Source organism: Tamandua tetradactyla, chromosome X, assembly GCF_023851605.1.
Source record: "Tamandua tetradactyla isolate mTamTet1 chromosome X, mTamTet1.pri, whole genome shotgun sequence".
NCBI lineage: Eukaryota > Metazoa > Chordata > Mammalia > Pilosa > Myrmecophagidae > Tamandua > Tamandua tetradactyla.
The window spans coordinates 97,579,368-97,591,061 of record NC_135353.1 but is presented as its reverse complement, the minus strand read 5'-3'; the positions used below and the strand labels follow the sequence as shown (position 1 = coordinate 97,591,061).

At 38.5% G+C, this 11,694-nt stretch overlaps 1 protein-coding gene across 1 annotated transcript; it reads right to left on the bottom strand.

Moving 5' to 3' along the window:
• Window positions 1-1,235: 1,235 nt before the first annotated feature.
• LOC143670439 (uncharacterized) lies at window positions 1,236-11,282 on the bottom strand. Its single transcript, XM_077145229.1, has 5 exons — window positions 11,177-11,282; window positions 10,447-10,615; window positions 8,851-9,098; window positions 8,292-8,431; window positions 1,236-2,880 (listed from the first exon to the last, which is right to left on the bottom strand). Exons 1-5 carry the CDS (start codon window positions 11,229-11,231, stop codon window positions 1,429-1,431), a joined length of 2,064 nt encoding a protein of 687 aa, XP_077001344.1. The 5' UTR covers window positions 11,232-11,282; the 3' UTR covers window positions 1,236-1,428.
• Between the last annotated feature and the right edge of the window lie 412 nt (window positions 11,283-11,694).

The following is an 11,694-nucleotide window of genomic DNA, read 5'->3' as shown; positions in this document are numbered from 1 at the left end:
GCTGGTCAACCACTTGTGTTCTGCTGTTGGTCTCTGCACACTTGGGTTCCTATGTCTGAATATGTGTGGGATTTACCTTACTTATATGGTCTGCATCTATAACAGGGGGTACCCAGGCCATGATGCTTCTGTGTGGCTCTTAAACTGTGTGGGACCAAGTGAAGGGGAGGGGTCAAAGTTGTAGATCTCATATCTTTTTGTTATTGGTTTTTGTCTTTCTTTGATTCAGCATTTGTGGAGTCCTCCTCCTGTCTCTCATCCTCCAAAGTTCCAAGCAAGTGGGATTTTTCCTTTTATTAGTTGTTTCAAAGGGAAGTATTTTACAGTGGATATCTTACATTCCCATGTTGATGGCATCACTCTCCCTTGACTTTTCTTTTGCTTTATACTTGAGTTATTTTATTGGTATTTGGGTAGTTTCTTTTAAAATGAAACTTTTAATCACGCTGTGATTTAGCAAATGCACACTTTGGTCTTTTTTCAAGAGATATTAAAATGTATGTTGCACAAAGACCTATGTATGAACATTTTCAACAGTTTTACCTGTAATAGCCAGAAGCTTAACACAACCCAGATGTCCATCAATAAACTGACTGGTTAAAGAAACTATGGTGCTCACATGCCATATGCAACTACTTATTTAAAAACTAACAGCAAAATCTTGATGCACACAATATCTTGGGAATTATGCTTAGTAAGAAATGCCAATTTCAAATTCTTACATAATAAATGCCATTATATAACATTTTGCAAAAAATTACATTTTAGAAATGAAATATTAGTGGTCCCTAGTGATACAGGTGATGAGGTAGTGTAAGGAAAGTAAGTGTGGTTTAAAAAGGGGAACATGTGGGATCCTTGCTGTGATGTAACCATTCAGGATCTTGACTGTGATGGTGGACACACAGACATACATAAATGATTCAGTTGTATAGAAATAAATGTACATGTACATGAAAATAAAATTGAAAATCTGAATATGTTTGTTGGATTGTATCAATGTCAATATCCTGATTGTTTTTCAAGTTCTTATCATTTGGGGAAAATAAGTATAAGATACGCAGGATCTCTGTTATTTTTTACAACTGCATGCAAAACTCCAATCCAAAAATAAAATAAAATAAATAAGCTTCTAAAAATCAAATTGACCCACATGTATCTTTTTTCCTGTCAGAGCAATGTTTAAACTTCTTAAAGTAAAAAAAGAAACACACAATAATATAGAATTCACAATTACCAGCATCTATTTTTTTTACATTTGATTTTTCTTTGAATGTTTTGAAAAGGCTGTTGGATTCTAGTTGACTTTTCATTACAATAGATGTTTTAAATGGAGTGAGACCAGAAATGCTTCCAAGGGATTAAAGGTAAAGGTCTCAATAAATGAATGGGGTTAAGTTCAGATCGTAACTCCTGCTTATGCCTACCTCATGTTAGGTAATTTAGGCTAAGACTGAGCTTTGAGTCAAGCTGTCTCAACTTCAGATTGTATACAGGTTTCAATGTCAGTTGCAGGCTGTGTCTGTGTCCAGCTGAAGATTGGGTTTGGGATGGAGTTTTACCAGATTCAAGTTGTGATTGAGCAATTTTAGGCTCAGATGCAGCAGATAGGGATGCATCTGCAACTATTTTAGAGGGATCCCAGGATCTGTTCATGTTAGCTACTGGTAAAATCTGAAGTCTACCTAAATCAGATGCAGGATGCATCTGGGAGCTTACTGAATTGGTCATTGATTGATCTTGGGACTTCACTGCATCATATGCAGAAGAGGAATGCCATGGCTCAACTGTACCAGCTGGAAGAGGAACCCATGTGCTATCTTCTGTGTATGAACCTGAAGGTTCAGTTTTGCTGATTGCTAAAGGATTCTGGTGGCCATCACTGGCTTCACCTGAAGGAATGAAGCCCCAGGATTCCACTTCAGTAGCTGGATGGGAACTCCCTGGGTGAAATTTAACCCTATTATCAGAGGATTGAGTCCAAGGTTCATCTCCAGTAGTATAGGGTTGAGCCCACGATCCAGCCATATTGGCTGTCAGGGAAATCAAGTGTTCAGCTGTATTATCAGTGGGTTGAGTCTTAGGTCCACCTGTAGTTTCAGTAGGTTGAGTCCATGATCTAGTTGTTTTAGTCGCATGGGTACCCCAGTGTTCAACTTCATAAGCTGCAGAAAGAAGCCATTGTCTGACTACATTAGCCATTATTTTATCCCAAGATTCAGCTGAATCAGCCACTGGTAAGCCCAAGGATTCAGGTGTATTAGCTTTAGAAGTATCATATGATCTGAATGTATCAGAAATGTGTTGAGCTGAAGGTTCAGCTGTATTAGCTGCAGAGGAATCCCATGGGTATAGTGTAACAGGTGAAAGGGGATCCTGATATTGAGATGAATCCTTTCCAGGATGGTCTCCTGGTCTAGAAACAGGGAGGGTCTGTGATTGCTCCACTGGAAACTTGTTAGCTTGGGAGATCTGATGCATTTCAGGGAAAAGCTTACTACTACCAGTATAAGAATCTGAATCATCAGAATTAAAGAAACCTAGAAAAGGATTTTGGGGATGCTTGGTTTTTAGGGAAATACCTAAGCTCCCATCCAAGGACTGTGCAGAAGACTTGTGTGAGAACAGATTTGGGGAGTAGTTACTTTTGTGTCTGCCTTGGGGAATAGTCTCTTTCTTATTTGAAGTCTTGCAGTGCAGTGATGAAGTAAGTATCAGTCGCTTCTTGGATGCTTTGATGAACTGTTTTATCCAGGTAAGGTAAGGGGCTGTTCTGATGATGACAGTGGGGTCATGACAAATCTTTGAGGTCTCATGTACCAGTCCCACCAGTTCCCAGTGCATATTTAGGTGACACAGGACAGGGCTGCCTTGTTGTACCTAAATAAAGAAACAAAGAAATGCAAGAAATGAAGTTACATTTATATGCATTTATAATACATTATATGTGTGTGTGTGCATGAGTGTGCATATATATATATATAGAGAGAGAGACAGAGAAAGAGAGAAAGAGAAAGGGAGAGAGAGAGGGAGAGAGACAGAGAGACTCATACAATTTCACACACATGCAGTCTCCTGGGCATAAGTAACATATGCTGATATACTGTGAGAAGCTCCCAAAATTTAGCAATTTAAGACATGAAAGCAAATCATTGAAATGTATAAAAGAAGGGTATAACAAGTTATAAGATTATTTATGTTTTCAGACTCTCAAACTCAGCTTCCTAATCTGCATTTGCACTTTAATACCCGGGAGTCATCTCACATTAATATTAGAAAAGAACAAAAAAATTACCTCTGATTTTCTTCACACCTAATTCTCCTCAAGTCATACCTTTCTGTTAATGGACATTCTATTATTCCAAAGGCTCAGATAAAAAATGTTGGGTTCATCTTTAATGTCTCACCTTACTTCACCCTCTGCCACAAATGTACCAGCAAACACTGTCTTCAACATATCTTTTCTTAAATTGCATTCAGTATTGCTGTTGCTGCTAGTACATATGGTGTCCTTATGAAAAATGTACTCTTCATCTCACCCTTTGGTCTAATCTTAATATAACATACAGAATCACCCTGTTAAAATGTTGTCAGGACATTACATCCTTCTGTTCAAAACCTTTAAATGGATCACCATCTCTTTCAGATTAAAAGATTAATACTTACAATGACTTACAATGTCCTCCAATAACTAACCTTTGTTACCTCTCTGATCTAATTTCCTGTTGTTTTTTTCCTTGTCCAGTTTGCTATAGGCTGGACTCCTTCTTCTTCCTTAATACACTATACATGTCCCCCCCTCAAAATCCTAATGTTGAATATTCCATCTGCTTCGAACACTTGTCTCCTGATATCCACAAGACCTGCTTCATCACTTCCTTCAAAACTCTATTCAAACTTTACTTCTTTAAAAATTCCTTCCCTGGACATATTAATGGGTAGGGTTAAGCCCAAATAGGAACATATGCTTATGTTTTTCTCATTTTTCACATATTTAGGCTAAAATTGAGCTCAGAGCTAAGCTGTGTCAATTTCATGTTGCTTACAGGTTTTAATGTCACAGTAGCCAATCCCCATCCTTACATTCTTATTACCTTGAGGAATTCTCTTCAAAGCCGTTAATACCATTTGTCTTATTATGTGTTTGTTTTTATCACCCTTCACAAAAATGTGTAAGTGCCATGAAAAAAGGGACTGATTCATCCGTATTTCAATTTCTCGAGTTCACATGACATCATTAAGTGAGAATGAAGAAACTGCCCAGACACAATCTCTCTTAAATAATTGCATTAGATCCCTTCAATGGGCCTTCTTTTTTAGGCCACTCTTCAAACTACCTATCAGAATTCTCTCTCTAATATGCAAGACTGACCACATCAATTCTCTGCTCAAAATTCTTCTTCCTAAGAATTTTGCCTAAATAATAAATGTTATGTATCTTAACAAGATAAACATTTCCATAGTCTGTCCCCTGATTGTCTCTTCTCATTTACCTCCTGCTCTAGTTTCCTAGCTGCCAGAATGCAATATACCAAAAATAGGATGGCTTTTAAAAGGAGGAATTTATTCAGTTGCAAGTTTACAGTTCTAAGGCCATGAGAATGTCCCAATTAAAGCAAGTCTATAAAAATGTGCAAATTAAGGCACCAGAAAGAGATTACCTTAACTCAAGGAAGGCAAATAAAGTTCATGGTTTCTCTCTTAACTGGAAAGACTCATGACAACCATGGTGAAGTCTGCTAGCTTTCTCTCCAGGCTTTTTCTTTCATGAAGCTCCCCCAGGAGAGTTTTCCTTCTTTATCTACAAACGTCTCTGGCCATGTGGGCTCTTGTGGTTCTCATGGCTCTGTTGCTCTCTCCAAAATGTTCCCTCTTTTAAAGCATTCCAGTAAACTAGTCAAGAACCACCTAGAATGGGTGGAGTCACATCTCCTTCTATCAAAGGTTAATACCTACAATTGGGCATGTCATATCTCTGTGGGAATAATCTAATCAAATTTCCATCATACAATGCAGAATGGTGATTAAAAGAAATGGGTGCTTCCACAAAATGGATCAGGATTAAAACATGGCTCTTATAGGACACATAATGCTTTCAAACCAGCACATTCCACCCTCTGGACCCTAAAAAAGGATGTGTTTTTCCCATATACAAAATACATTCATTCCATCACAATATCAGAAAGGCTTAAAGCATTTCGGTAACAATACAAACACAATACAAAGTCAGAAACAATACAAAATCTCATCAAAGTCAGCTACAAGCATGGTCTATCCTAAGGCAAAATACTCTGGGTTTGGACATGTAAAACTCAGAACAAGTTATCTGCTGCAAACATACAAAGGAGGGACAGCCATAGGATAAATGCTCTCATTTCGACAGCGAGAAAGTGGAAGGAACAGAGGTTAACAGAGCCAAGCAGTTTTGAAAACCTGCAGGGCATGCTCCTTTACATTTCAAAGTCTGAGAGTCATTTATTCTTGGGACTTTAGAAGGTGGCAGTCCCATTCTTTCCAAGGGCCTACAAAGTGATCTACTTCTCTCTGAATGTGACCTTGGGAGGCATTGGGGAGATCACCTTTTTCTTAGCTCCACCCTCTCCAAGCATTGGGGCCACACCCAGGCTCTCTGCCATCTCAGGGGCACATGCTCAATCCCTCTATGAGGTGGCAGCCAGGCTCTCCTCAGTCCCCAAGGAATGTGCTTCACCATCTCCAGGGCCTGAGGCAGCACAGCTCTTCCATTGTCCACACCCTTGCCTTTGGAGTAAACTCACCCTCTCCAAGTACTTGGATGGGTCCACTCTCCTGGCCCTAGGCTTCTTAACTTCAGACTCAAGATTCCTCAGTTTTGCCTCTGAATACATTTTATCTTCTCTTTTTCCCTTTTCTGAGCTCCCAGTCAAGACTGGCAGTGGTTCCATTTATACAGGTTCCACAACATTCTTTTTGGTTTCCTATGTAGTGAGCAAAGATTGTGCCCATCAGACAGAAGGGGCTTCCACAAATCCTTCCTGAATAACTCCATCTCCAATCCTGGCTTTTTCTGAGATGGCTGACCAGTTCCACATTTGGTTAAATCCTCACATGGGGTACTATTCTCTTGGGCTTCCCTTCCTAGAAGCCCAGAAATTTCCAGAGCATCAATTTATGGTTTTCTCATACCCAAGAGTTCAGTTCTCAGCTTATTTCTTCCTGTTGCATTTCACTAGAACCTGCAAGGTGAAACCAGGTTTCACTTTCCACATTTAATTTGGAAATCTATGCTGCTAAATATCCAAGTTCATGGCTTTAAAATTCTGCCTTATAGCCAAAGCCACTAGTCAATTTTGCCAGATCATTTGCCATTTTAAAACAAGGGTTGCCTTCCTTCTAGTTTGCAATAATACACATCTCATTTCTATCTAGAGCCTCATCAGAGGTAGCTTTAGAGTCCACATTTCTACCAACAGTCTCTTCAAAGCATTCTAGGCCTTCTCTATCAAACACCTCACAACTCCTACAAAATCGTCCCCTTATCCATTTATAAAGCCATTCCAGTATGTTTGGTATTTTCGAACAACAGCAGCATCCCACTTCTCAAGTACCAAAATCTGTTCTAGTTTCCTAGCTGCTGGAGTGTGATATACAAGAAACAGAATGGCTTTTAAAGGCGGGGAATTTATTAAGTTGCAAGTTTACAGTTCTAAGGCCATAAAAATGTTCCAATTAAAGCAAGTCTATAAAAATGTCCACATTAAGGCACCAGAAACAGGTTACCTTAACTCAAGAAAGGCCAATGAGGTTCAGGGTTTCTCTCTCAACTGGAAAGGTACATGGTGAACATGGCAACATCTGCTAGCTTTCTCTCCAGGCTTCTTGTTTCATGAAGCTCCCCCAGGGGTGTTTTCCTTCTTTATCTCCAAAGATCTCTGACTTCATGGGCCCTAGTGGTTCTTGTGACTATGTTGCTTTCTCCAAAATGTTTCCTCTTTTAAAGGATTCCATTAAACTGATCAAGATCCACCTGGAAAGGGTGGAGTCACATCTCCTTCAAATCAAAGTTTAATACCCACAATTGGGCTGTGTCACATCTCCATGGAGGTAATCTAATCAAGTTTCCAACATACAACACTGAATAAGTATTGAAAGAAATGGCTGCTTCCACAAAATAGATCAGGATTAAAACATGGCTCTTCTAGGGCACATAATTCTTTCAAAACAACATACCTGCCCGTTCATATTCAGACTAACATTTCCTACTTATACCCCAGGGATTTTTAAGCTTTTCGGTCTATGCTTATTTTTCTACATTTACCCTGGATGTTATCACCTCATTTATACTCTTTCTCCCCATTTAGTAAATGGCTACTTATCTTTCTGAACTACTTCAAAAATTCCTTATTCTTTATCTCCTCAAATCAACTTTGCAGTTCCTAAATCCTTTTTCCAAATATTTTTTCAACATTCCAGAAATTATGTTTCCAGAAATTAGTACATGTCTGATATTCAGTGCATGTGTAAGGTAGTATATTTACATAATCTCTTTCTACTCTCCACAACGAATCCTACCTTAGGAGCTGCCTGTTTGTCTTTGCATTTATTGTTTCCTCTATTGCTATGTAAAATACCTTTCCAACAATAATTAATTAAATCTTTCCCATCTCCCAATACTTAGCTCAATATCACTCCCTCCAAGAATTTAGTCCATGATTTCCCTAATTCAGGTTAAATTTTTTCCCTTAAATCCTTTTCCATATTATTTGTATGCATATCTTCTGGTCGGCCAGGGCATGTCTTATAATTTTCCATGCATCCTTTTCCATGATAGTACATAATAATCCTCCACTTATGGTTCTAGGGCCTTATTTTCCATAGGCATTCAGTTTATGAATGATAGACTGAATTGCATTCATATATATATGTATATATTTTTTACATGGGCAGGTACTGGGAATCGAAACCAGGTCCCACAGTGGCCTGCCCTGAATTTATATCTTAATCCCTGATACCTAAATTTGAGACAGACTCCCTTCATTCTAGAGACTGAAGAGAGGCTATAATAAAAGTAGGGATAGAAAGAGCCATTTTTTGTGTGTGTGTCCAATGATTCTTTCTGTCTTACCCATTTGTTTTAAAGGCCTGTGCCATGGAAAATTCCATACCTCAAATATTCCCAGTTTCATTTATTTTCTTGGGATCTAAGCACAAATTTCCTATGGCTTGCATCTAAAAATTAATGGCATATTTATGGAATTCTACAATTCTATATTTCCCTCCCATTGCTGACTTTGCCCTGGTGCAATGAGTACCCAGCAGTCATGATGCAGCCGGCTCTGAATGCACAAGCTCTCAGTTTCAGCCAAATGGTAATGTTGGTGTTGGCACTTTGTGGAGTCCAGTAACTGTACTGACACCTTCTTCACTCTTGTGTTTCCAAAATTCTTGATACCTGAGGGAATGGGCGATGGGAGATATTGTGAGATGCAGACAACCTAATCTTCTGGAATTGCTTAGGCAATAATCTCTTGATTCATTCACATAAGTTTCCCAAGGAATAGTCCACTTCCCTGTGTTCTCTTTTCCATTGATATAAGACATTCTGTCTCTTGGATTCTGATTTTCCCACATCTCACTTAAACTAGTAATGGAAAAATCTCCTGTACTGGAAGTTGAGAGATTAGCCCTGGGCAGAGTCTTTTCCTTCATTCTATCTCAGTTTATCGCACTATAAAATGGTTTGGAATGGTCTTAAGGAATTATAATATTTCCTCTAGATTCATATCCCACCTTTCTAGAAGCTTGAGCCCTTTGTAAACAAACCCCTAGAATTGAAACCACCATGCAGTGGGAGCTGGCTCTGTTACCTACCCTGAAGTTGATATATCTGACACTGTCTGTATCGGCACTTAGAACAGCTCTTCCATGTCATATTGGGAACCTGAGATAGTGGCACATTATGTTCATAGATAGGGACTTCCAGAAGGACAACACCTAAATTTGCTTTGGCTGGATATTTTCCAATGTGAGGTTCAAAGCTAGGATGGAGGCAGATTCTGTGGCCATGTAGGAGACCCTTTGGGTCAATGACTCCTGAAATGTTCAGGTGTGAAGGTTTCCTAAGAGAAGGAAAGGAGAGAAAAAACATAATTAATAATAATACAACTTTAAAATTATCTGTACACTTCTCAGTGGAAGGCCACATTTGGCAGCTTATGTTAAAGGTATAAAATGACACAATTGTTACATTTATTGGAAGCAAATGATTATTTTAATCCCAGAAACTATTATTAAACAGAGTTTGATGTGCACTACACTGTGCCTATGCAACAGGTTGTATTGGGCTTTTGGTTTCTCCACATATCCACTGCTCCCCACCAACTAGTTGATACTGAAAAAGTTGCTTTATGTACTTAGACCTAATTTCATTTTCTGTAGATTGGGAAGAAGTGGAGTACTTGAAGTATTCCATTCTAGTTTAACCTTATCCAAGATGAAAACTATGTCCATTAATTTTGGTTATTCAAATCCTGTAGCATGGGTGAAGGCATAGTGGAAACAAGTTGGATAATCTGCTAATAATTATTGAAGCAGAGTAGTGGGTACCTGGGAGTTCATTGGTTATTCTCCCTACTAGTGTATATATTTTATATTGTCCATAATAAAGTATCAAATACAAAATCCCATGGAAAAAGAAATGTAAACGCACATGCAAACCTAAGGGATGGGAATATGCAAATATTAAAAGAGAGATTATTAAAAACTCTGAGAGGACAGAATAAAGACAGCTCACATTCAGTTTGGGAGATTGTAGAGAGCGTAGTTCATTGAATGGGGAGCTGTTGTTTTCCAGAGCAATATTATGTATACCTGAATTCAAACCATAGCAGTCAAGAATGAACATAGGGAATGGAAATCTAAGAAATAATGGAAGAAGAAATCAACAACGCTTCACAACTGATTTTATTGGAGATGAAAGAATTGACACATTCTCATGTAAAATATTTGTAGTGGGCAGAATGATGTCTGTTACCAAGACAGAAAACCTCATGCTTCTTATTATTATATTTGCAATAAAATTCAATCTCTTCAGATGTCAGAGAAGACTTCCATTTGTTTTGGATTCAGTAGGCTCAAATACAAAAGAATAGAGTGACTTTTTCATCTTTAAATCCTCATAACTTAGGTCTGAGTCTGGCAAAAGTGGGCACTCAATATATATTTGTTGAGGGAGTAAAAGATGGATGGATGAAAGGATGGATGGATGGGTGGGTGGAAGATAGATGGGGAGAAGGTGAAGAGTTGTATAGGGTGTAAGATCAAGTCCATCACCTAATTTCAATACCACAATGGAGTCCAATCAGCAACTTTACTCACTCTGAAAGGAACTACCAGCTGAATTCCTGAAAGAAAATTTCACCTAACCATAACCTTAGCCCCAAGACCAATGAATCTGCCCTTACTCACATCTTTTGCAGACACTTAGCTGTAGAGAGGATCCACCACCGACTCAGGATAATGCCATGGCAATTTCCAGACATTGACACTAACCATGGTATACCATTGGAAATAGGCAATGGAGGTACATTTGGAGCCAATGAACTTGAGCTAAGCAACTGCTTCTGAGTTTGGGCTCCTGAAAAGAACATTATAGGGAGGGGGAGGAATAAAGATAACATAAAAATCACACCATTATTTCAATACTGATGATATTTCTCAACCTAGAGTGAACCTCTCATTTTGAATGGACTCAAGTAGAGAATTTCTGCTACCCATACAACATGCTCTAACTTCCTCCACTTGGTTGACTGTATATGTGTGGGAGTGTGTGAACGCTTTAATTCTATGATTTAGTTCTAATCCTACTGTTCCCCTCCTCTTCCCTGAGTATTTACTGAGGGAACTCTAGTATCTTCACATGGTACAGAAGATATTGTATCTGATTTAGGGATAATGAAAGAGGGCGGGAAATAGGGAAAGGATGTGGGTAGAAGAAGGAAGTGGAAATGTGGAAAAGGAAGGGTAAGAGCAGAAGTCGGGAGAATAGGAAAGTAGGAGGAGGAAATAGAGGAAGAGGTATGAAACAGATTGGAAAGCAATTGGAAGAAAAATGGAATAAGAGGATGAGAAGGAGGTACAGTATCAGCAATTTCAAGAGAAAAGAAAGAGGAAAGAGTCTAAATGTTTTTTTACTTACCACCACAACAACAAGTAACCAAACCGAAAAAATAGATCCAAAGTGGAGCTGTCATGCTGGCTCGAGGGAAGTGATGTGGTATGGGCTCCAGCGTCAACAGCAACTCTAGTAGGCTACAGAGTTCAAAGGTTACAGAATGCTCGACATCATAAAATCTACTGTGAGATCATTGCCCTCCCTCTTCTACGATCAAACTGGGGCTGTTCAGGTGGGGACTTGGGAGAAGTGATATTTGGTTTGAAATCAAAATATTTTATTCTTACATTCTTTCTATAGTATTATTAATAGTATAGCATTTAATAGACTTTATTTTTAGAGGAGGTTTAGGTCTACAGGAGCTGATTGTCCAGATAGTCCTCATATACCCACTGTCTTCTCTGATCACATTTTCCCTCATAATTAAAATCTTGCATTAGTCTGGTACACTTGTTGCAATTCATTAATCAATATTCATATATTATTATTAACTAAAGTCCGTGTTTTAGTTTGGGTTCACTCTTTATGCTGTGTATTTCTAT

Excerpts from the sequence above, each read along its gene's own strand:
- LOC143670439 (XM_077145229.1), bottom strand. The coding sequence starts at position 11,231 with ATGACAGCTCCACTTTGGATCTATTTTTTCGGTTTGGTTACTTGTTGT. Across the intron at positions 9,099-10,446 it reads GCTAAGTGTCTGCAAAAGAT|GAAACCTTCACACCTGAACA; the intron begins GTGAGTAAGGGC and ends TCCTTCTCTTAG. Across the intron at positions 8,432-8,850 it reads TCAGATATATCAACTTCAGG|GTATCAAGAATTTTGGAAAC; the intron begins GTAGGTAACAGA and ends CCATTCCCTCAG.